The sequence below is a fragment of the Schistocerca americana genome, chromosome 4, assembly GCF_021461395.2.
Source record: "Schistocerca americana isolate TAMUIC-IGC-003095 chromosome 4, iqSchAmer2.1, whole genome shotgun sequence".
Taxonomy (NCBI): Eukaryota; Metazoa; Arthropoda; class Insecta; order Orthoptera; family Acrididae; genus Schistocerca; species Schistocerca americana.
Window position 1 is genome coordinate 835770465 of NC_060122.1, and position 21541 is coordinate 835792005.

Genomic DNA, 21541 nt, shown 5'->3' on the forward strand with positions numbered 1-21541 from the left:
AGTCGGCATTCCAAAACATTCCAAAGGTGTTCTATAGGATTCAGGTCAGAATTCTGTGCAAGCCCGTCCATTATAGAGATTTATTGTCATGTAACCACTCCGCCACAAGCCGTGCATTACGAACTGGTGCTCGGTTGCGTTGAAAAATTCAGTCACCATCCCCGAATTGCTCTTCAACAGTGGGAAGCAAGGAGGTGCTCAAAACATCGATGCAGGCCTGTGCTTTGATAGTGCCATGCAAAACAACAAGGGGTCCAAGCCCCCTACATGAAAAACGTGACCACACCATAACACCACCGCCTCCGAATTTTACTGCTGGCATTACACACGCTGGCAGATGACGTTCACCGGGCATTCGCCATACCCATCTCCTGCCATTGGATTGCCACATTGTGTACCGTGATTCGTCACTCCACACAACATTCTTCCACAGTTCAATCGTCCAATGTTTATGCTCCTTACACCAAGCGAGGTGTCATTTGGCATTTACCGGCGTGATGCGTGGCTTATGAGCAGCCACTCGACCGTGAAATCCAAGTTTTGTCACCTCCCACCTAACTGCCATAGTACTTGCAGTGGATCCTGACACAGTTTGGAATTCCTGTGTGATGGTCTGGATAGATATCTGCCTATAATGCATTATGACCTCCTTCAACTGTCGGCGGTCTCTTGTCAGTCAACAGATGAGGTCAGCCTGTACGCTTTTGTGCTGTATGTGTCCCTTCAGTTTCCAATTCACTATCACATCGGAAACAGTGGACCTAGGGATGTTTAAGAGTGTGGAAGTCTTGCATACAGACGTATGACACAAGTGATACCCTATCACCTGACCAAGTTCGAAGTCTGTGAGTTCCGAGGAGTGCCCCATTCTGCTCTCTCACGACGCCTAATGGCTACTGAGGTCACTGCTATGGAGTACCTGGCAGTAGGTGGCAGCACAATGCACTTAATATGAAAATCTTATGTTTTTGTCGGTGTCCAGATACTTTTGATCACACAGTGTATTACCTCAGATTAGCTTCTATCACTCATTCCATCCTTCTTGTAGACGACTGCTGGAATTTACAACAATGAATTATTAAACTATTATATCAGTAATACTCACAACAACTGTCAGCTCATGTCTTCTTTGATGTTGCAATTACTACACTCTTCAAGTTTGGAGCTACTTCATCCATGTCTTATATCCTGCGTACCAGACAGAATAATTTTGTCATGGTTTATTCTAACAAGTATCTTCATAATTCTGGAGGAATGTTGTCTCCCCCAGATGCCTAATTTTGACTCAGATCTTTCAGTGTTCTGTCAAATTCTTTGCACAATGTTGCATCCTGCATCTCATCTCATATTCTATCTACTTTATACGACTCTTCTATATATTCCCTCCAACTTTCTGTCTTCCTTTCATTGCTTTATACTGGCTAGCCATCAAAACCCTCAATGTTCACAGCCATCTGAGCTCTCTAAGTTCATACAGCTTCTTCTCTTATCTCCAACAGTTCCCTTAACTTTCCAATACACAACTTTTACATTTTCTATAGCACAGCATGCTCCTAAAGCTTTGCCGGCCGGTGTGGCCGTGCGGTTCTAAGCGCGTCAGTTTGGAACCGCGTGACCGCTACGGTCGCAGGTTCGAATCCTGCCTCGGGCATGGATGTGTGTGATGTCCTTAGGTTAGTTAGGTTTAAGTCGTTCTAAGTTCTAGGGGACTGATGACCTCAGTAGTTAAGTCCCATAGTGCTCAGAGCCATTTGAACCATCCTAAAGCTTTGAACTGCTCTAGCCATTTCTGCTTTGCAGCTTTCTTGCAGTCAGTCTTATATTTTAGATAAATATGTCCTTTTGCCTGTTTCATTTTTCCATACATTCGTATTTTCTCCTTTTAGCAATTAAATTTATTGTGTGTTTATTCCAAGATTCCAAGTGTTTGAATATCCCTCAGCTGGTTTTACCGGTTTATTTCTCAAAGCTGTCCATTAATCTTCTATTATACCTACTTATTTTGGATATCCCAGTCAGTTTTTGCCTAATGCTCCCTTTGAAATCCTCACCAAACTCTGGATATTTAAACTTATCCAGGCTACTAACTCCTTACACTGTTTCTTCAGTTTTTATCTGCATTCCACAACTAAGAAATTGTTATCAGTGTCCATGTCTGCTATACATCTTGACATGCTTCCAGGTCTCTTCCACAACTACAATTTTCTTTTGTGATTTTCACAGTAAGTGTTAGCAATAAATAAATTGTGCTCCGTGCCAAATACTACCAGGTGGCTTCCCCTTTAATTTATTCCCCTGGGTCCACATTCTCCTACTATTTTTCCTTCTCTTCCTTTCCCTACTAACAAATTCCAGTGCTCCATCATAGTTAACACTGCCTGCCGATCCTGTAAACCTTGACCTTAATTTTTATAGCTGTTTTAGAAACTAGATGTCTCTAGCAACACAATGAAGACCAATCAAGCCCATCAACATATGTGATTTCACACTTAAAAGTGAGAAATATCATACCCTGTCAAATGAAGGGATCAGCAGTCTACAGAAATTTGTGTGTCCTGTCTAACAGGATTGGCAATCAAAGTGTTAAATTTCTGTGTCCTTGATAAACTAAATAATTTATTTTATCTCACCACAGACACCTTGAATCCCTTCAGGAGCTACAGAGCTTGTACTCCTGAGTTGGGGAGAGACTTAGACCCTATTCTGACTCTGGTGAGCCATTCAGTTTTCTGTACGTAGTAGTATACCCTTAGTCCCATTTTCTTATCCATAATTAGACAACAGTATGACATTATGTAACATTAATCTCAACTGTTGCACAAATTTTTCGTCAAATTACTCAGTACTTACTAGAATTTAGAAACTAAGTATTTGTTGAAACTTCCTGGCAAATTACAGCTGTGTGGCAGACAATACTCGAACCCTGGAAGGTACCACAAAGTTCTGTATCAGTGCACAGTTAGCTGCAGAATGAAAATTTCCCACCAGAAACATCTCCCAGGTTGTGGACAAGCCATACCTCTGCATCAACCTTTCTTGCAGGAGTGCTTGCCCCACAAGTCTTGCAGAAGAACTGTGAAGTTTGGAACGCAGGAGTTGAGGTACTGGCAGAAGTAAAGCTGCGAAGTTGGAACATGAGTCATGCCTGTGTAGTCCAGTCAATAGAGCACTTGCTTGCGTGAGGCAAAGGTCACGAGTTCGAGTTTCCATCCACACACAATTTTAATGTGCCAGAAAGTTTCATATCAGCTCACACTCCACTACAGAATGAAAATTTCACTCTACATGTTTGTTATTTGTATTTTTATCTTTCACCTGGCATTTGTAAACTAATAGCAACTAGATTACCTTAGGAAATGCTCCCATTCTCTTCTCCACTGTCAGTTTTCTCAGCAAAGCATTCTTGTGAATTTCACGGAAGAGTACATTTGCAAAGGGTCCAGTTTGTGACTCATCTTGCCTTACACTGCCAGCTGTATCATCTAAAAATAATAATAATAATATAATACATGAAGTCTCTTTATATTATCTGTGTGTGTGTGGGGGGGGGGGGGGGGGGAGGGGGGATGAAGGACCCATTCTACATAAATATGCTGTAACTGCAATATAGCAACTGGCTCAAAGGCACAGGTATTTTTATATTAAGGTACAGGTACTAATGGATACTCTATAAGAAAAAATGTGCTATGTGATTTGCACAACAATTTGTACTAGGAGGACTTAACATTCTGAACAACCAGATAAAGTTAACCTCGAACAGGCGCATCTGTGTGCAAAGTGCGTCAATCATAAGTAACATTGTTTTGTACATCCCGTTGTTGTTTTACACACACAAACCCATAACTATTCCTTCATTACTGCTTCAGTTAACACACTAATAAGTTGTATTGTCATATTTCCAAGTGAGCAGCAATAATATAAAACAAATAGCAAGTGAGGTGAGAAAAAAATTTAAGATCCATGCAAGAAAATGACTCAGATTCTGAGCTAGCAGCACAATCTGACAATGAGATAGTCACCTATGACATCATTGATTATCAAGTAAGCGGTTGGCTGGGATCTAGTGCAACTGCACTGTTTAATGTTTTGAATGGGTCATTACTGTGGGGTAACACTTGTTTGCGGCAACAGAGTGATAAAATGGAAGGTTTACTTCACTATTATTTAATTAAACAGTAATTCAGCTCATACAATGTTACTGTTGTTTAATTAAACTAAGATTAAACTGTAATTTTGGTAATATATGTTTACCTTGGTAATATAAAGACAGCTATTCCTTCACGTTTACAAAGTGCGTTGCATGCCTGCTTGTGTTACGAAAAACGCTCAAAGATTAATATAGGTAATTTTCATGGGAGAAAGTGCTTTTATAACAACTGGTTACAATGTAACCAGTGTACTTTGGAAACATTTATGTTGTCTACCACAGAGATATGAAGAGTCAAGGAAAAAAAAGAGCTATGCCCAGTTTTATACATTTTTACAAAACAATATTTCTATTTAAATCTTTTTTCAATCTTACAATTCTGTAACATTTACACTTATTTTGCAAAATTACAAACTTTACATATTATTCTGTAAATACCGGGTGATCAAAAAGTCAGTATAAATTTGAAAACTGAATAAATCACGGAATAATGTAGATAGAGAGGTACAGATTGACACACATGCTTGGAATGACATGGGGTTTTATTAGAACCAAAAAGATACAAAAGTTCAAAAAATGTCCAACAGATGGCACTTCATCTGACCAGAATAGCAATAATTAGCATAACAAAGTAAGACAAAGCAAAGATGATGTTCTTCACAGGAAATGCTCAATATGTCCACCATCATTCCTCAACAATAGCTGTAGTCAAGGAATAATGTTGTGAACAGCACTGCAAAGCATGTCCAGAGTTATGGTGAGGCATTGGCATCGGATGTTGTCTTTCAGCATCCCTAGAGATGTCGGTCGATCACGATACACTTGCAACTTCAGGTAACCCCAAAGCCAATAACTGCATGGACCTGGGAGGCCAAGCATGACGAAAGTGGTGGCTGAGCACACGAGCATCACCAAACGACGCGTGCAAGAGATCTTTCGCGCGTCTAGCAATATGGGGTGGAGCGCCATTCTGCATAAACATCGTACGTTCCAGCGGGTGTTTATCAGCCAGGCTGGGGATGATGCGATTCTGTAACATATCGGCGTACCTCTCACCCATCGCGGTAGCAGTCACTGACGTTTTGCTGTCCAGCGCCATCTGTCGGACATTTTGTGATTTTTTTTTATATTTATTTTCATTTTTGTTCTAATAAAACCCCATGTCATTCCAAGCATGTGTGTCAATTTTTACCTTTCTATCTACAATATTCTGTGGTTTATTACATTTTCAAATTTATACTGACTTTTTGATCACCCGGTATATAACAATATTATTGAATATTTATTCAGACTCTTGATGCTACATGTTAAAAAGTTAGTAGGAATAACTTATTCCATTAAAGAAGAGGCTCAGTCCATAAATTCAAAGTATCATTTCATTTTCCTTCATTACTTGAAGTAAGAATCAAATTATACTTAAAAAACAGCACAAGATTGCCTATTCTGTGAACTTCACCCAATAGAAAGACAGTCATAATATTTTTGTGCTTCTATCAAAAATGTTTCAAAATAAGCAGATCCTGGTATTTGTCATGAGAGATGGGCAGTAGGACCGAAAATATAATGTATAACAATCTAGAATTTAAAACTATATTGTAACAAAAAGGAAGTAGGGTTTGGAGATATCACACGATCTTACCGGTACAAAGAAACTCAGGCAAGACAAACTCTAGTCCACTCGGTCCTTCAGCTGGATGAGCCAATTTAAAAGCAGCAGTCTCCCAAGCTCCATCATAAGTCATTCTGAACTTGACAAGTCTTGGGTGATATCTGTCTATGATGAGCTCTCTAACTATACATCCAGAAAAGGGACCCTTCTGCTTTTAAAAAGGGCTTCAGGAATGCAGTCAACTGGCAAAAAGTTCCATATATAGCTTCAACAAAATCTGACCAATCTGTTACAAACACTTTATCCAATCTTTGGGGGCTTCTGTGTGAGTTTTCTGGTTTGTAAGTGCCATGTTTTATTACATTCCAAAGAAGAATGTCCTCTTATTGCTAACGTTACTCTGATATTGTTAAATCTTCTCCCTAGTATAAGCAAGCTGAGCAAAAATCAAATGTGGGTGTAGTTCTTGTTTTGGCTGGAATGTGACTCAAAATATATCAAGATTTTTTGTGGGCATGTGAAGGTAATTGTAACAAAATGTATGGATCATTGAACAAATGTCATCACTACTTTTTCTGACAACACATTCAGGATAAAGGAAAAAATGCACACTGCATTTGATGAACAATGGATGTTTAAAGCTTACATAAATAATTGATGTTTATAACACACAATTTTAGTTATGATGTCAGGCACAGGCATATTCTTCCCAAAATCCATACATATGGCTTCCTTTTCAAAGTTCTCTTAGCTTTCCTTCTTAGCTTTTTTTCCTTCCTCTAATAAAACACGGTGGCTTGCAAATCTGTGAAAATCATTTGAAGTTTTCAAATTTTTCAACCAAGACTCAATATTTCTTATTTCTGCTACTTCAACACACTGTTGTTTATCGAATTCTAGGTATTTCACTTTGCCTGCATATTTGTCACAGGTGCTACATGCATCTGTATAAGGATACCAAAAGGAAATACTGAAGTTCATATGAAATACGTCTCTCTATGTTTCATAAGATGTCTTACGAGTTAAGTATTGAATAAATTGAACATAGTATTTACATCCAGTTCCTCAGAAAGTATACTTAAGTTGTATCTTTTAACCCATAATAACTGTGTATTCCATAAAGGAGGCAATATGTTGCTTAATTTCCAGGACCTGTGCCCATATTTCCCTCTCTTATCAATAGGGTCATTCCTGGTAGCTCGAAGACTAGGCACTAAATACTGAATTTTTCTTTTTGATATGCCATGCATTGCGACAAATGCCTTATGAAGAACTGCAATTTCTTTCATTCCATCCCATAATTGTGCTCGAACTCTGTACATCTACATCTACATGATTACTCTCCAATTCACATATAAGTGCTTGGCAGAGGGTTCATTGAACCACAATCATACTATATCTCTACCATTCCACTCCCGAACAGCGCGCGGGAAAAACGAACACCTAAACCTTTCTGTTCGAGCTCTGATTTCTCTTATTTTATTTTGATGTTCATTCCCACCTATGTAGGTTGAGCTCAACAAAATATTTTCACATTCAGAAGAACAAGTTGGTGACTGAAATTTCGTAAATAGATCTCGCAGCGACGAAAAATGTCTTTGCTTTAATGACTTCCATCCCAACTCGCGTATCATATCTGCCACACTCCCTCCCCTATTACATGATAATACAAAACGAGCTGCCCTTTTTTGCATCCTTTCGATGTCCTCCGTCAATCCCACCTGGTAAGGATCCCACACCGCGCAGCAATATTCTAACAGAGGACGAAAGAGTATAGTGTAAGCTGTCTCTTTAGTGGACTTGTTGCATCTTCTAAGTGTCCTGCCAATGAAACGCAAACTTTGGCTCGCCTTCCCCACAATATTATCTATGTGGTCTTTCCAACTGAAGTTGTTCGTGATTTTGACACCCAGGTACTTAGTTGAATGACAGCCTTGAGAATTGTACTATTTATCGAGTAATTGAATTCCAACGGATTTCTTTTGGAACTCATGCGGATCACCTCACACTTTTCGTTATTTAGCGTCAACTGCCACCTGCCACACCATACAGCAATCTTTTCTGAATCGCTTTGCAACTGACACTGGTCTTCGGATGACCTTACTAGACGGTAAATTACAGCATCATCTGCGAACAACCTAAGAGAACTGTTCAGATTGTGCTCAGATTGTCACCCAGGTCATTTATATAGATCAGGAACAGCAGAGGTCCAAGGACGCTTCCCTGGTGAACACCTAATATCACTTCAGTTTTACTCGATGATTTGCCGTCTATTACTATGAACTGCAACCTTCCTGACAGGAAATCACGAATCCAGTCGCACAACTGAGACGATACCCCATAGGCCCGCAGCTTGATTAGAAGTTGCTTGTGAGGAACGGCGTCAAAAGCTTTCCGGAAATCTAGAAATACGGAATCAACTTGAGATCCCCTGTCGATAGCGGACATTACTTCGTGCGAATAAATAGCTAGCTCCGTTGCACAAGAACGATGTTTTCTGAAACCATGCTGATTACGTGTCAATAGATCATTCCCTTCGAGGTGATTCATAATGTCTGAATACAGTATATGCTCCAAAACCCTACTGAAAACCGACGTCAATGATATAGTTCTGTAGTTCGATGGATTACTCCCACTACCCTTCTTAAACACTGGTGCGACCTGGGCAATTTTCCAATCTGTAGGTACAGATCTATCGGTGAGCGAGCGGTTATATATGATTGCTAAGTAGGGAGCTATTGAATCAGCGTAATCTGAAAGGAACCTAATCGGTATACAATCTGGACCTGAAGACTTGCCTGTATCAAGCGATTTGAGTTGCTTCGCAACCCCTAAGGTATCTACTTCTAAGAAAGTCATACTAGCAGCTGTTTCAAATTCTGTAATATTCCATTCTTGTGGACTGCATTGTCAAATCTTGCTTCACATTCATCTGCCCTATGCCTTCTACACTGTACTGTAAGTACAGAAATGAAACAATATAAATAAGCATTCTGCAAAACTACAGAATCCATTAAGTTCAGCACTTTATGTACTAACCCTCTATCCAGTTTCATGTGGACTGAGCTCTTTCTTTCCCTGTACAGCTTCTTTTCGAAGCTCATTTACAGTATGGCAGCTAATTTATTCCCATTTATTATAGCAGGAAATATAGGGTCTGTTACTGTACTTTCATATACTGGTAAAAACTCAAAAAATTAAAAAGAGATGGACTTAGCTCTTTTATTCCTGGTCTCTTCATATACAGTAATTACTTAATGGCATTATAACACAACAAGCATTTCACTGGAAGAAATAAAAAGGGAAATAGACTGTTTTTAGTTTTCTAGTTTTTTGTCTACCATGACCTTTGATTCACAGCACACCCTTCAGCAAAGAATAATTATGAATTTTTAATTTCCTACACAGAAAATGAAACCAAAATAATACTGTTAATATATGCAGCCAGTTCTTCTTCAGTTGCTACTTCAATTATGTTTATCATTTAGATAAGAAAACACTAAATTTTGCAATTTAATGCTTATTTCGTTCCTAATCAAAGATGTTTCGCCTATTCGTGTCAGGCATCATCAGTAGTTTTAATTTCTCTACCCTTTTCATGCATTCTACTGTAGGCACTAAAGTCTTGTTTACAAAGAGGTGAACAAATGCTCCCTACTTCTAGATCGGCAGGAGGCAGTCCACTTTGACCCATTCACGTTTTGTGACTGGTTGCTGCCAACCTGAGTTACCTAATGCACAACACTGCGTATTTAGCCACTGCAAAGTAACTGTTGTTGTGTGTTGTGCTGCATCACAATTTAACATGTCTCTTTATGAGTGATGAAGCAGTTTCTGATTGGTCACGGGCAATGCTAGATACTCTTCCCACTCCTCGGAGAAGGGTAAGAGGTAGTATTTTACAGAATGGAGCTACAACAATAATTAACAATGCCACTGAGTATTGCAAGCACGAGAGCAAAAATAAAGAGCTGCACCACTTCCTCTCTTAGATTATCAGACAAACGATGACGCATGCATGAGAAAACTCCAGCTCCGTGAAAAGAATTCAGAATTTCTGCAAAGATAATCCTGGGAAACCACCAGAGACTCCTGGCAAAAAGAGTTGACTTTCAATTCAATTTTTTTCTATCTGACAGTGCTTTGAAACTGCTTTCCCCGTTTTCAGATTTACTTTGAAATAGTAATCCCGACTGTTACTTACTGTAGGAACTTCAGGTACTATTCCCCTTACAAGGAGGGGTCGCCAGGATCAGGACTGACTTTTTGTATGGTTGTGTATGTTAGGGTTCCAGGTATTACATCATACCCAGCAATCATTTACTCTGATGGACCCTCGTTTGCAAACAATCAACATAAAAGAAATTCCTGTGATCCACTAGATGACGAAAGCGGCAGTAACAATGTAGATTTTTTAAACCAACAATGTAGATTTTCAAACCACACCATAATGGTCAAGTTCTTAGGCTGGAACGCAGAAGGTACTGGGTACAAGTCCTGCCACAAGCCAATTTTTTTATATCTTTATAGAAATGAAAGTTATTACTTTTTATTCACTTAACTACAGCAATGACAACAAGTTTGAATTCTCAATGAGAACTGATATGGAACCGGTAGGAACAAGCACCATTATTAGACATGAAAATATCAATTTCAATTTCACAAATCCTGTAAGCTTTCGGTCTGTTTTGGACACACAGTACATGGCAGTTGATAGCTTGTACAGTGGCCAGTAGGCATCACTGCTTGCAGCATAAACTGACATCTGAGCGCAAATGTAGTGCCAGTACTGCATGATGTAAGTGCTGCTAGCCACTGTACGTGGTTTGGCATGGATACACAGGTCGAACCATTGACCGCTAACTGCATGGCACGTGCTGCACATCAATCCGCTCCTCTGCAGTGATTCTCTTGACTGCCAAGACAGTGCTGTCCTCATCAACGACTACATGATGATATTGCTGGACCTTAGTAGAATTGTTGTTGGCCAGTCGTTATTGATGCATCCAGCAAAATTCCTTTTGTGGTTTCCATGCGGTCCAACATGACCACCAGTACTGTGATGGCCCTTACCTCAGAGGTCGTAATATCAGACAATGGTCCCCAATTTACTTCATTAAACTTTCAGCATTTCTGTGAAGTTAAGAGTATTCAGAAAGTTGCTACTGCTCCATTATATCTGCAGTACTATGGGGAGGCTGAATGTTTCATACAAAACTTAAAGGCTCAGCGGGACAAGCTGTGTTCCTTCCACTTCAATGTTTCTGTCATTATACACCGGTAGAACTTCGTGGATGTCGGAACTGCACTCCACTGGATCTCATGCGCCCTCCACCAATGTCCTACACTGTGCTACAGCCTCAAGACAAAGTGTTGTTCTGATTTCCAGTAAGGATCATTGTTGGGAACAGAGTGCCGTAACAACTGTTTTCGAAAGATCCTCTTACGCTGTCAAGGACTGACTGGGCTGCACTGGGGGCATCAGAATCTGACATGTTTCCCTCAGCTGTGTGATTCTGTGATACCAGCCATCCTTGTCTTCCTCAAACTTGTCACAACCTCCACTTTACAATGAGGCACCCAGGATATTGATGTGGAGCCTCCAACATCGCCACTGCAGCCATTCACATCCCTGGACAATCTGGAGGGTCTGTCACCAGTCGCAGATGCTTCAGTGGCAGCTTCGCAGTCCTTGTGCGCAGTTGTGCACGCTGTGTCCGATTTTCCGGCTGATTCTCGCAGTCCCTCGCAAGGTGCATGCTGGGGAGTGGGGTGCAGATGGGGCTCTGCCATCAACCGCTATAACAGCTTCTGTCTTAGTCGGTGCCTGTGTCCAACACTAACCTCCCCCCCCCCCCCCCCCCCCTGCATCTCCCCACCATTGGTAAATGCCATCAATGTACACAGCAAGAGTGCAGAGCTTTTGGGTGGAGGGTGGAGGGGGGGGGGGAGGGGGGAGGAATGTGGTGTACACCATGCCAGGTACTCCAGCTTCCAATGGAAGGCAGAGGAGCGCAGTTTCATCTAGTTCATGTGCTACTCACATACTGTTGTCACTGACATAAGTTTCAACAGTAGTAAATATCCATATGCATTCCCTCCATGGTGTCCTGTTTGCTTGAAGGTCCCTTTCCCACTGCACTCAATTTCAGGCCATAATACTTCACAACTAATTCAATCTACAAGCTGCAATTCTGTCTCTCATATTTCGCAATGCAAAATTGCCTCTGTTAACCTTCCACTTTTATTACTGCCACTAGTTTAGATGATTTGATTTATTTATTTATTTATTTTCTTATTTGCTTCAAATTACTAAGCAGAATATCACAATGGTTCTGTAGTATGTTTTCCTTTCTTGAAATCAATTTGATCCGAATCCAATATGCCTACAATTTTACTACATATCAATTCTTTTGTACATTATTTTGGTTAGTTGTTTACAGGCATGGCTAGTTAGATGTTTTCATACTGAGCAACAACAACTTCTTTCTTCACTATTGTGATGACAATGTTTTTCTGGAAATCTGGTGATAAGTCACCTGTCTCACAGATTTTTGGCATTGACTCAATACTTTCTAATTACACACATCAAAAAAAGATTTTCATCACCTCGGTTCCAAGAGTTCTGGAACCTGTACAGAAAATTGGAATAGAGGTCAACATAAACATCATTTCTGCCCTTTTTACTGTTCATGAAAACCACACACTGCGTGTTGTACCACCATACAGCGAGACCTTAAGAGGTGGTAGTCCAGATTGCTGTACACACCGGTACCTCTAATACCCAATAGCACATCAACTTGCATTGATGCATGCCTGTATGCACCGTGGCATACTATCCACAAGTTCATCGAGGCACTGTTGGTCTACATTGTCCTACTCCTCAACAGCTATTTGGCGTAGATCCCTCAGAGTAGTAGGTGGGTCATGTTGTACATAAACAGCCCTTGTCAATCTATCCCAGGCATGTTCATTAGGGTTCATGTCTGGAGAACATGCTGGCCACTCAAGTCAACGATGTCGTTATCCTGAACGAAGTCCTTCACAAGATGTGCACAATAGGGTGCAAATTGTCATTCACGAAGACGAATGCCTCGCCAATATGCTGCTGATAAGGTTGCACTATCAGTCAGAGGATGGCATTCACATACTGTACAGCTGTTACGGTGCCATCCATGACCATCAGTGACGTATGTCGGCCCCGCATAATGCCACCCCAGAACAGCAGGGAACCTCAATCTTGCTGCACTCGCTGGACAGTGTGTCTAAGGCATTCAGCCTGACCGGGTTACCTCCAAACACGTCTCCGACAATTGTCTGGTTGAAGGCATATGCGACACTCAAAATCGGTAAAGAGAACATTATGCCAATACTGAGTGGTCCATTCGGCACGTTGTTGAGCCCACCTGTATCACACTGTGTGGTGTCGTGGTTGCAAAGATGGACCTCACCATGGATGTCGGGAGTGAAGTTGCGCACAGTTTGAGTCTTAACCCAATGTCCTGTGGCTGCATGAAAATCATTATTCAACATGGCGGCGTTGCTGTCAGGGTTCCTACGAGCCATAATCCATAGGTAGCGGTCATCCACTGCAATAGCAGCCCTTGGGCGGCCTGAGCAAGGCACGTCATCGACAGTTCCTGTCTCTCTGTATTTCCTCCATGTCTGAACAACATCGCTTTGGTTCACTCCAAGATGCCTGGACACTTCCCCTGTTGAGAGCCCTTCCTGGCACAAAGAAAGAATGCGGACGCAACCGAACCATGGTATTGACAGTCTAGGCATGGTTTAACTACAGGCAACACGAGCTGTGTACCTCCTTTCTGGTGGAATGACTGGAACCAATCGGCCGTTGGATGCCCGCCCCCCCCCCCCCCCCCAATCTAACAGGTGCTGCTCATGCATGGTTGTTTACATCTTTGGGCGGGTTTAGTGGGGACTGTGTCTATGATACAATACCCACAGTCAATGATTATCTTCAGAAGTTCTGGGAACCGGGGGGATGCAAAACCTTTTTTGATGTATGTACTACAAGATACATAGGGACTTCACAAAGCAAGTTATGCATGTCGTCCCATGCTAAGACTACTGCACAACAGTGGTGCATTGTCAGAATAGAGCATGTGTTCCCTTACACGCAGTTCTGCTGCAGTGTGGATACCAACTGCATCTCTGGGAGTGAATGAAATGGCATGGCAATTGAAAGTGTACTCCAAAGCTGAAGTATGCAGGACAGAACAAAACAGCTAAATTGCACAGAGATTCACTATGAAATTCTGGTAGTATATGGACCAAATGCAATGTCATGTCCAGCCATAGAGAACTGGTGTCAACAATTTGACCAATGCTGCACAGCCATGAGTGACGCTGCTCTGTGACCAAGAAGTGGATTTCTCCAGCCAAGGAATTGAATGATTGGTTAAATGTTCCAACCACTGCTTCCAGAGACTTTACGGCTATGACAAAAAATAATGTCACATATCTGTGTCACTTTGATGTGTAGAGCAGCTTTCAATAAAAGTTATTTGGTGTGCTATAATAATATGTAACTTACTTTTTGAAGTACCCTCATATATCACTAACTCCTGCTGACTTGCTTGACATCAGGTGCTTTATCACTTCACAAATGAAATGCATGAAAATTGTTCTTCAATAGCCATGCAGCAAAAATAACTGTTGTTCTCAAAAAATTGACATAAAAGTCATTAGGCAATTGAGTACAATGCACTTTGGGTCACAAGCCATAGTCCATATTATCACTCTAAACTTAGGTCCATTTCCTCTGGAAACAACCTGTACACAGTTCGGAAGATATAAAAGTAAATACAGCCTACATAAAAGGCTAAAGTGCAATTGCTGTGTCGATGGCTCTAGGATTGTGTGCCAATGTTGACAATTTGCTGAAAATTGTCATAGCCAATCGGATGATAGTATATAGTAGCTAAGGAGAATTACTGAATCTATTGACTTCTTTTGGCAGAAGATATGAATTCATTACATTACATGGTGAGAGGCAGAATAACTTTTGCATATCTAGTTATCTGATTTTCGTACTTATTTGTTGGGGGAAAAATAAATAAATAAATAAATAAAAATGGGGTGACAAGACCAACCTGTAGCAGGTAGAGGACTAGGTTAATTTCAAATGTGCCAGTGTGCTTGCAAGCTGGCACAGCCAATGAAACTCAACATGGTAATACGATTGCCAAAATAGATCGATGTACAGTGTGGCTCGAGCTGTATTTTCATCATTACTATGACCTAATAGTATTTTTTTATTTCCAATTTTGCTAAAAACTGTGACAATATATTCAAATTGTAACCTCATAGAACAAAATACCTGTTAATTTTATTTATGAACCACAGAAAATTACAAATGAGCATTCTCATTCACCACCAACAACCAAGTAAGAATCTGTCATACTCAGTTAACATCATTCACCACATGAGTCGTTAGCTTTGGCAGGCTGTAAGCGCTCTTTCATCCATATAAAATGAATTTTAGACCTATTGATTATGGAAGTCAAAACTGAATATTTAATAAAGGTAGAAACCATTACCCTGTTGTGTTCTTCCAGTTTGTGGTGGAGCACTTCTTGCCAGATCCATCTCTTACTCAAACAATGTGTCAGCCTACAGATGTAAGGCCCAGCAGACACAGCAACTGCCTGCAAATAGTGAACAATTCACCATATATAATATGACATGAGTGTCAACATTCAGCAATATTTTGCTTTGTAACAGCATAATATTACAAACTAACCTTTGTCATGAGTTAGCCTGATGAAGAATTCAAAATGTTTTGCATAAACTGTTAACAGATCTCAGCACCTTTACCATAAGGCATCTGTAAAAAGAGATGTCAATGTTTATTAAAAAAGAAAAACTATGTAACTTATTCTGTTTTAAATGTCTGAGATTATTTGGATCCTAGAACAGTGTTTTGTTAGAAATTACAAGAATAATATTACACACACCCATATTAACTTACATCAAATCTTTACACCATAATTTTCTCTACATGATGCGGTTTTATGATTATACTGACAAATAGATTTCATTAATATTTACAATAGTGCAATTTCAAGTACAAAGAAAAAACAAAAGAGGATAGGCAACCACTCATCTAGAGATGAACGATTAGTACACATATGCAAATTCAAAAGACAGAAAACTGCAGAACGTTACTCATCTTTCCTAATATTAATTTCCCTCATTCAAGGCTCCATCCAATACTGATACACACAATCCCTCCCTGTCTCCAGAGTTATGACAATGCAATTATATTTGTATTTGTGTGTGATGATTTAAATGTAATGTCACATTAAATGAGCATAGAATTTGGAGGGGAGGGGGGGGGGGGGTTTGGATGGGGTGGAGTGGGGCTGGTCCATACTATGGCCTTAATCCATCAATGTATGATTTCCATGGAGTAATCTACGAAAAATTCAGACAACATAGAGAAGAAACAGGAGGAAAGGAAAAATTATTCATTGAATCTTCTGTACTCTGAGTCCACAGATGTCACATGACGTATTACACACACTTTTCATCCACATGTTAATGTTCAGAATATTTTAAATCATTTAAGGAGCAGTTAAATGAAAACAAGAAAGATGGGAAAAGTACGTAATCTTATTACATTCCATGATGGGCATATTAGTACAGTACCAGTTTTCACACTTATATAATGAGACAGTCTCAGCTGCAAAGTTGTTTTATTACAAATAATGTATTTTGGGTTTTTCTAAAAGAAAACAAAAATCAAATATGTAATTATCTAAAATAACAAATTAAGGGGCATCAGTGTAAGCCGTGCTAAATTTAGAAAACATACAAAAACAAATTAACACTCATGAAAGATTATCAAAAGAATGTATATCACAGGCTGGTAGGGCGGTTAGTCAGAACAATTGTAACTTTCAAGCAAGATACACTGGAACAAAACTAAATTTATTAACTTAAAAGGATAAAAACCAGGGTTAATGTATGAAGGCAAATGTAAAGGGGAGGCAGGGACACAGACAAAGTTAAGAAAAGTACCTAAAAATAGAATCAGTGGGTGAAGTACAGCATGGAGTGTCACTTAGAGAGAATGAACCTGGAGAGCAAGTGAGTGAAAAGTCTAATAAATGGCTACATCGAAACTACAGTGCAGACGAAAAACGTGTTTCCTGTACTAGTAGGCCGGTACGTCAACAGAAGGCACTAGTGCTAGTGCTTTTCCTTTCCTTTTAGAAAAAACTGAACCCTTAACATGGTGAAACACATTATTCGTGATAAAAATAATTTTACAATCAATACTGTCTCACCATACAAGTAAGTAAACTATATATTATTTTAAAAGTAACCACCATAACTGTTAATACATTTAACCCACTGTGAGACAAGCCAGACAATACCTTCATCTGGAAATGTTTTTTGTTGCCTATGAAACCATGACTGTTAGGTTAGGTTAGGTAAGGTTAGGTTCACTAGTCTATCACTTCTTCAAATGAAGGTAATTGAAGGCCACAAATGTCTTTCCTCAGGGCTTCAAAAATATGGCAAGCACCTGGGGAGAGTCTGGGACTGTATGAAGCATATGTAACGCCTTCCCAATGAAACTTCTGCAGCGATGCTGAAACACCTGCCAACAAAATGCGACCCCCCCCTCCCCCGAAATTGCCAAGGTTGTTTCAACTATGCCGTAGAGTTTAGCTTGGAAGCCCTTACACAACCTCGATAAAAATCTGACCCCTCCCCATGCAATCTCCACATTTCTGGAACACTGAAGAAAGACATACAAAGTCGTCAATTTGCATTGGATGAAGGGATGCACAGCTATATACTAATGTGGTTTTGTGGCAACTGCAAACATTCTTCCATGAAGGCATTCACCACCTCACTTCAGTTACTGTAATTACTTATGAAATAATAAACAGTTTCTTATGGTTTTACGTCTGGCTAATTTTCATTTGACTGCACCTTACACAAATAAAATATAGCTACATAGACTTTGTGGTGGAGGAAATATCACGTGTGTGATGTGCTCAAATTTATTACTGTGCTCCACTTTTTCTTGAATTAGACTGACAAAGATACAGTTACACTGTTACTTTTATTGTATGGAAATGTTGTATGCAACAATTGATTAAGTCAATTCAAATAACCATGTGACAACTTAGTAAGTGTAGAACCATCCATTCTTGAATTAGACTGACAAAGATACAGTTACACTGATACTTTTACTGAATGGAAATGTTGTATGCAACAATTGATTAAGTCAATTCAAATAACCATGTGACAACTTAGTAAGTGTAGAACCATCCAATCACTGCTATTTTCTGTAAGGATAATATAAAGTGCTTGCCCATGATAGCCTTGTAGACATCTATTTAAGGAGTCAGACATTGTGACTACTGGTCCACAAGTATATTTATTCCCTCATGAACTTTCTTGTAAATAGTCTTCTGCAGTTCAATAGTATATAATTACAATACAAGAAGAAAAAAATAACATTCATTATGCCACATTAAGGCTATCTTCAGTGCAAAAATGAGTGTGCAGAGCTACAACCAAAATATTTGATCACTTACCCAGTGAAATAAAACATACAACGGACAGTAAAATAAAATTTGAGAACAAACAGAAAAAGTTTCATTTCTGGCACTTTCTTCTATTCCCTAGAAGAATGTCTATAACCGTAAAGTGTAAAAGGTGGTAGGTAGCTCACATAATAAGGGGAGATAATATACTACAGCATGTAAGGTAATATTGGCTATATTTATAGTGACAATATGACTTTGAGAAACATATTTTGTACCATGCAGCTACACTATTGCCCTGATCTTTAAGTAACCATTCATAAAATTGGTGTAAATTATAATGTGAAATATTCTTGAACAGAAAATAATAAATTCTCACAACAAATGTTTTCAATGCCAAATTCAGTATCAAAGAGTGACCTGTAATCTTTATGCCAAAACTACTGAAGATATATGGCACCGAGTACTACTTGCTCCTAAGCCAAGAAGAAAAGCAAGAATCTGGCAACATATTTTTTAAAAACTTAACATTGTTTCCTTCCCAAACACAACATACCTCTCTCTCCAGATGTTCTCAAATCGCACAGAAAAAGACACTGACACTATATGTAATAAGAAAATTATCTCAAGTAATTATTATATGAAATCTTTTGAAAAAATATTTAGATAGCCTACATATAAGTAATTTATTTCTAAAACATAATAAATTGATGAATTCTGCTAACTTTAATTATATAAATGTTCCCTTCATTTTCACACAAGTCCTGTGTTCCAAAGAAATTCTCATTACTGTGTTTCTTTCTGTCACATAATAATTTCTGGAACTGCTAAATTGTTGATAATAAAAGAAAGTTAGTGAATTAATTTTCACAACTGGAACAGAGTTTTAAATCATAACTACTTCTTTATCTATAAAAATCAGCATCTGTCTTATTTACTCTCTAGGTATAACTGCACTTATTCATCCTGAAATAATAATAAACAGAGCTGTCATATAACTAACTATATCACACAATTTTTTGTTGCCTAAATATGCTATCTGTTTACATCAATGGATCTGACAGTCCTATTTATGATGACAATAACACACAAGTAAGCTATTGTGAACATTAAATAACTAATCTGTTTTAAAAGTAGTACACAAATGTGAGCAATTCATACAGAGGCAGAATTCTCTCTCTCTCTTCAAACTCCGAAATGCAATTAAAATTACTTATGTTTGCAAATTTTCAATAAGCACAACGTTCGAAAATGCACCACTAACTGCTTACTTTCAAGAATAATAAGAAGGGATGCTTTACCAGCTAATAAAGTACACGTGGCTTTCTTTACAGCAGGTGGTGGCACGTATTTAGTCAGGCCCTGTAAATCTTAAAACCGAATCTCCCACACAAACAGAGCTATCTGTGAATCAATAGATATGTTTACTATTAAGCACAACGTCGCTTTGTAACGGTAAAAGGTGAAGCCGGCATTACAGATTATTCCTTACGCTAGGGATAGGTGCTTCTAATTTTGCAAAACTTCACTCCGTTAAAAGCTACTGCATTCTCTTTAGTACACATGCAAACATATGAACATATCTCATTCTGATCGGTATTCTCTGAAACGTCACGTTTTCCATGTGGACTGTTTTTCTGTTGGCATCTTGGACATGCTGACACCGCAATATTGTGTTTTTGTTAGGTTGTTGGTTTTTTTGCTATTTGTTTTCTTTCACCTGGAGAAAACTGCCGATATGCCAACAACTAACACGGACGACGATCACTCTATATATTCAGCTCCTCTCGTCGAATACTGTCAGTATCTGCTCTAGGCTATGAAATACCGAGTGAAAACATTATCACACAAAGGCGAAGAAAGTCGGCAACTGTAAAAAATTATAGGATGCTTTAGCAGCATTGGCTTCTTACACGGTCCATGTAGGAGGGTCCTGACGGTTTAATTGGTGATTCTGTGGCTACAGCATCAGCTTCCAGTAACACCACGCAGCCATATTGAATGACTACTGACTACAGCGCGCCATACGGTTTCAGGAATTTTGGAAACAACAGATGCTACATGAAAACAACAAAATACTCAAGCATAGAATAGTACAATCTGACTGATCACACATCGTTTCGAGTAACCCGATAAAATAAAAAATGTACGACCCTGCCAGGATTCGAACCTGGAATCTTCTGATCCGTAGTCAGACGCGTTATCCATTGCGCCACAGGGCCTTACGCTCTTGCTCCACATTTTGAAACCTAATAGTCACTCTCGCATACGCTCTACATGGGCTATTTAACAAAATTTCTATGTATAATAATACATTTATAATCTACAGTTGTCATACTAATGTCCAATTTAGTGCTTACAGAGAGCATTGCTGCACCCAGACAAAAATAGCGCCCGAACAGGGACTCGAACCCTGGACCCTTAGGTTAAAAGCCTAATGCTCTACCGACTGAGCTATCCGGGCTCATGAAGCTCCCGGCCTAACGTACTGATTACATCTACATATTCCGGTAATATTTAGGCCTGTGTCATCTTGTACACAGTTTCATTCTGTTTAAATGGTTGAAATCGTTATAACGTTACAGTAAAACAGTTGAACTGTTTCAAACAGATTTAGTTAAAGTTTATAGACGACAACACTGAGTTCTTGGCGAACTGTGTTGAGAAACGATGTGTCACTTAGTTGACGGGACTGACTACTGACTGAGAACTTCATGTTATGGTACTTGTATGTTTCTATGCGTTCAAGTATTTTCAGTTTGCTTTACCAGCAAATGAAATGTCATGTAATTGTTGCAACCCGTGATTCAGTTCAATGCAGTTTTCTTGCCACCGGTTTTGATTTATGAGTGCCAATTTTTGGTGACAAAGGAGATTAAGGTTCATCATCCTGCCGACGGCGAGTTCACTACGAGACGGAGAACAGGCACGGACGGCGGAAGGGAATCGGCAGTATCTTTCTCCAACGGATCTATTGCGGCAAATATTAGGCGATTTCAGGAAATGTTACCTTTCATGGGAATATTGCTACGCATACGGCTGAATGTGTGTTGCCATTTTTTTTGCGATTCAGCAGTACGAGGGCCTGCCAGTGCCACGTACTATATAGCCAAGTATCTTTCTTCAATGCAATACGCCATTGGCAGGCTCAGGTTACAGCAAGTAAATTATTTGGCGCATACGATTTGCCGAATTCATTTACCAGCACATGCTTTCGTGGTCTGAATGACATTTTTATTTGACATTTCAGGGGCCTTG

General features: G+C 39.4%; 1 protein-coding gene and 2 non-coding genes across 4 annotated transcripts in view; all 3 read right to left on the reverse strand.

The window, feature by feature from the left end:
• Positions 1 to 20283, reverse strand: part of LOC124612925 — a 130809-nt gene extending 110526 nt beyond the window's left edge. The window contains exons 1-5 of one of the 2 annotated variants that reach the window (XM_047141422.1): positions 19776 to 19920; positions 19555 to 19687; positions 15520 to 15603; positions 15317 to 15424; positions 3349 to 3482 (exon numbers count right to left, since the gene is read on the reverse strand). In XM_047141422.1, the coding sequence (XP_046997378.1) occupies positions 3349 to 3482; positions 15317 to 15365 (183 nt within the window). In that variant the 5' untranslated portion in view covers positions 15366 to 15424; positions 15520 to 15603; positions 19555 to 19687; positions 19776 to 19920. Of the gene's footprint in view, positions 1 to 3348; positions 3483 to 15316; positions 15425 to 15519; positions 15604 to 19554; positions 19688 to 19775; positions 19921 to 20196 lie in introns of those variants that run through there. The other variant, XM_047141421.1, reaches the window with a different exon arrangement.
• A 149-nt stretch (positions 20284 to 20432) lies between these two features.
• Positions 20433 to 20505, reverse strand: Trnar-acg. The gene has a single exon. It is a non-coding gene; the product is annotated as a tRNA-Arg (tRNA).
• A 169-nt stretch (positions 20506 to 20674) lies between these two features.
• Trnak-uuu lies at positions 20675 to 20747 on the reverse strand. Its single transcript has one exon. It is a non-coding gene; the product is annotated as a tRNA-Lys (tRNA).
• Between the last annotated feature and the right edge of the window lie 794 nt (positions 20748 to 21541).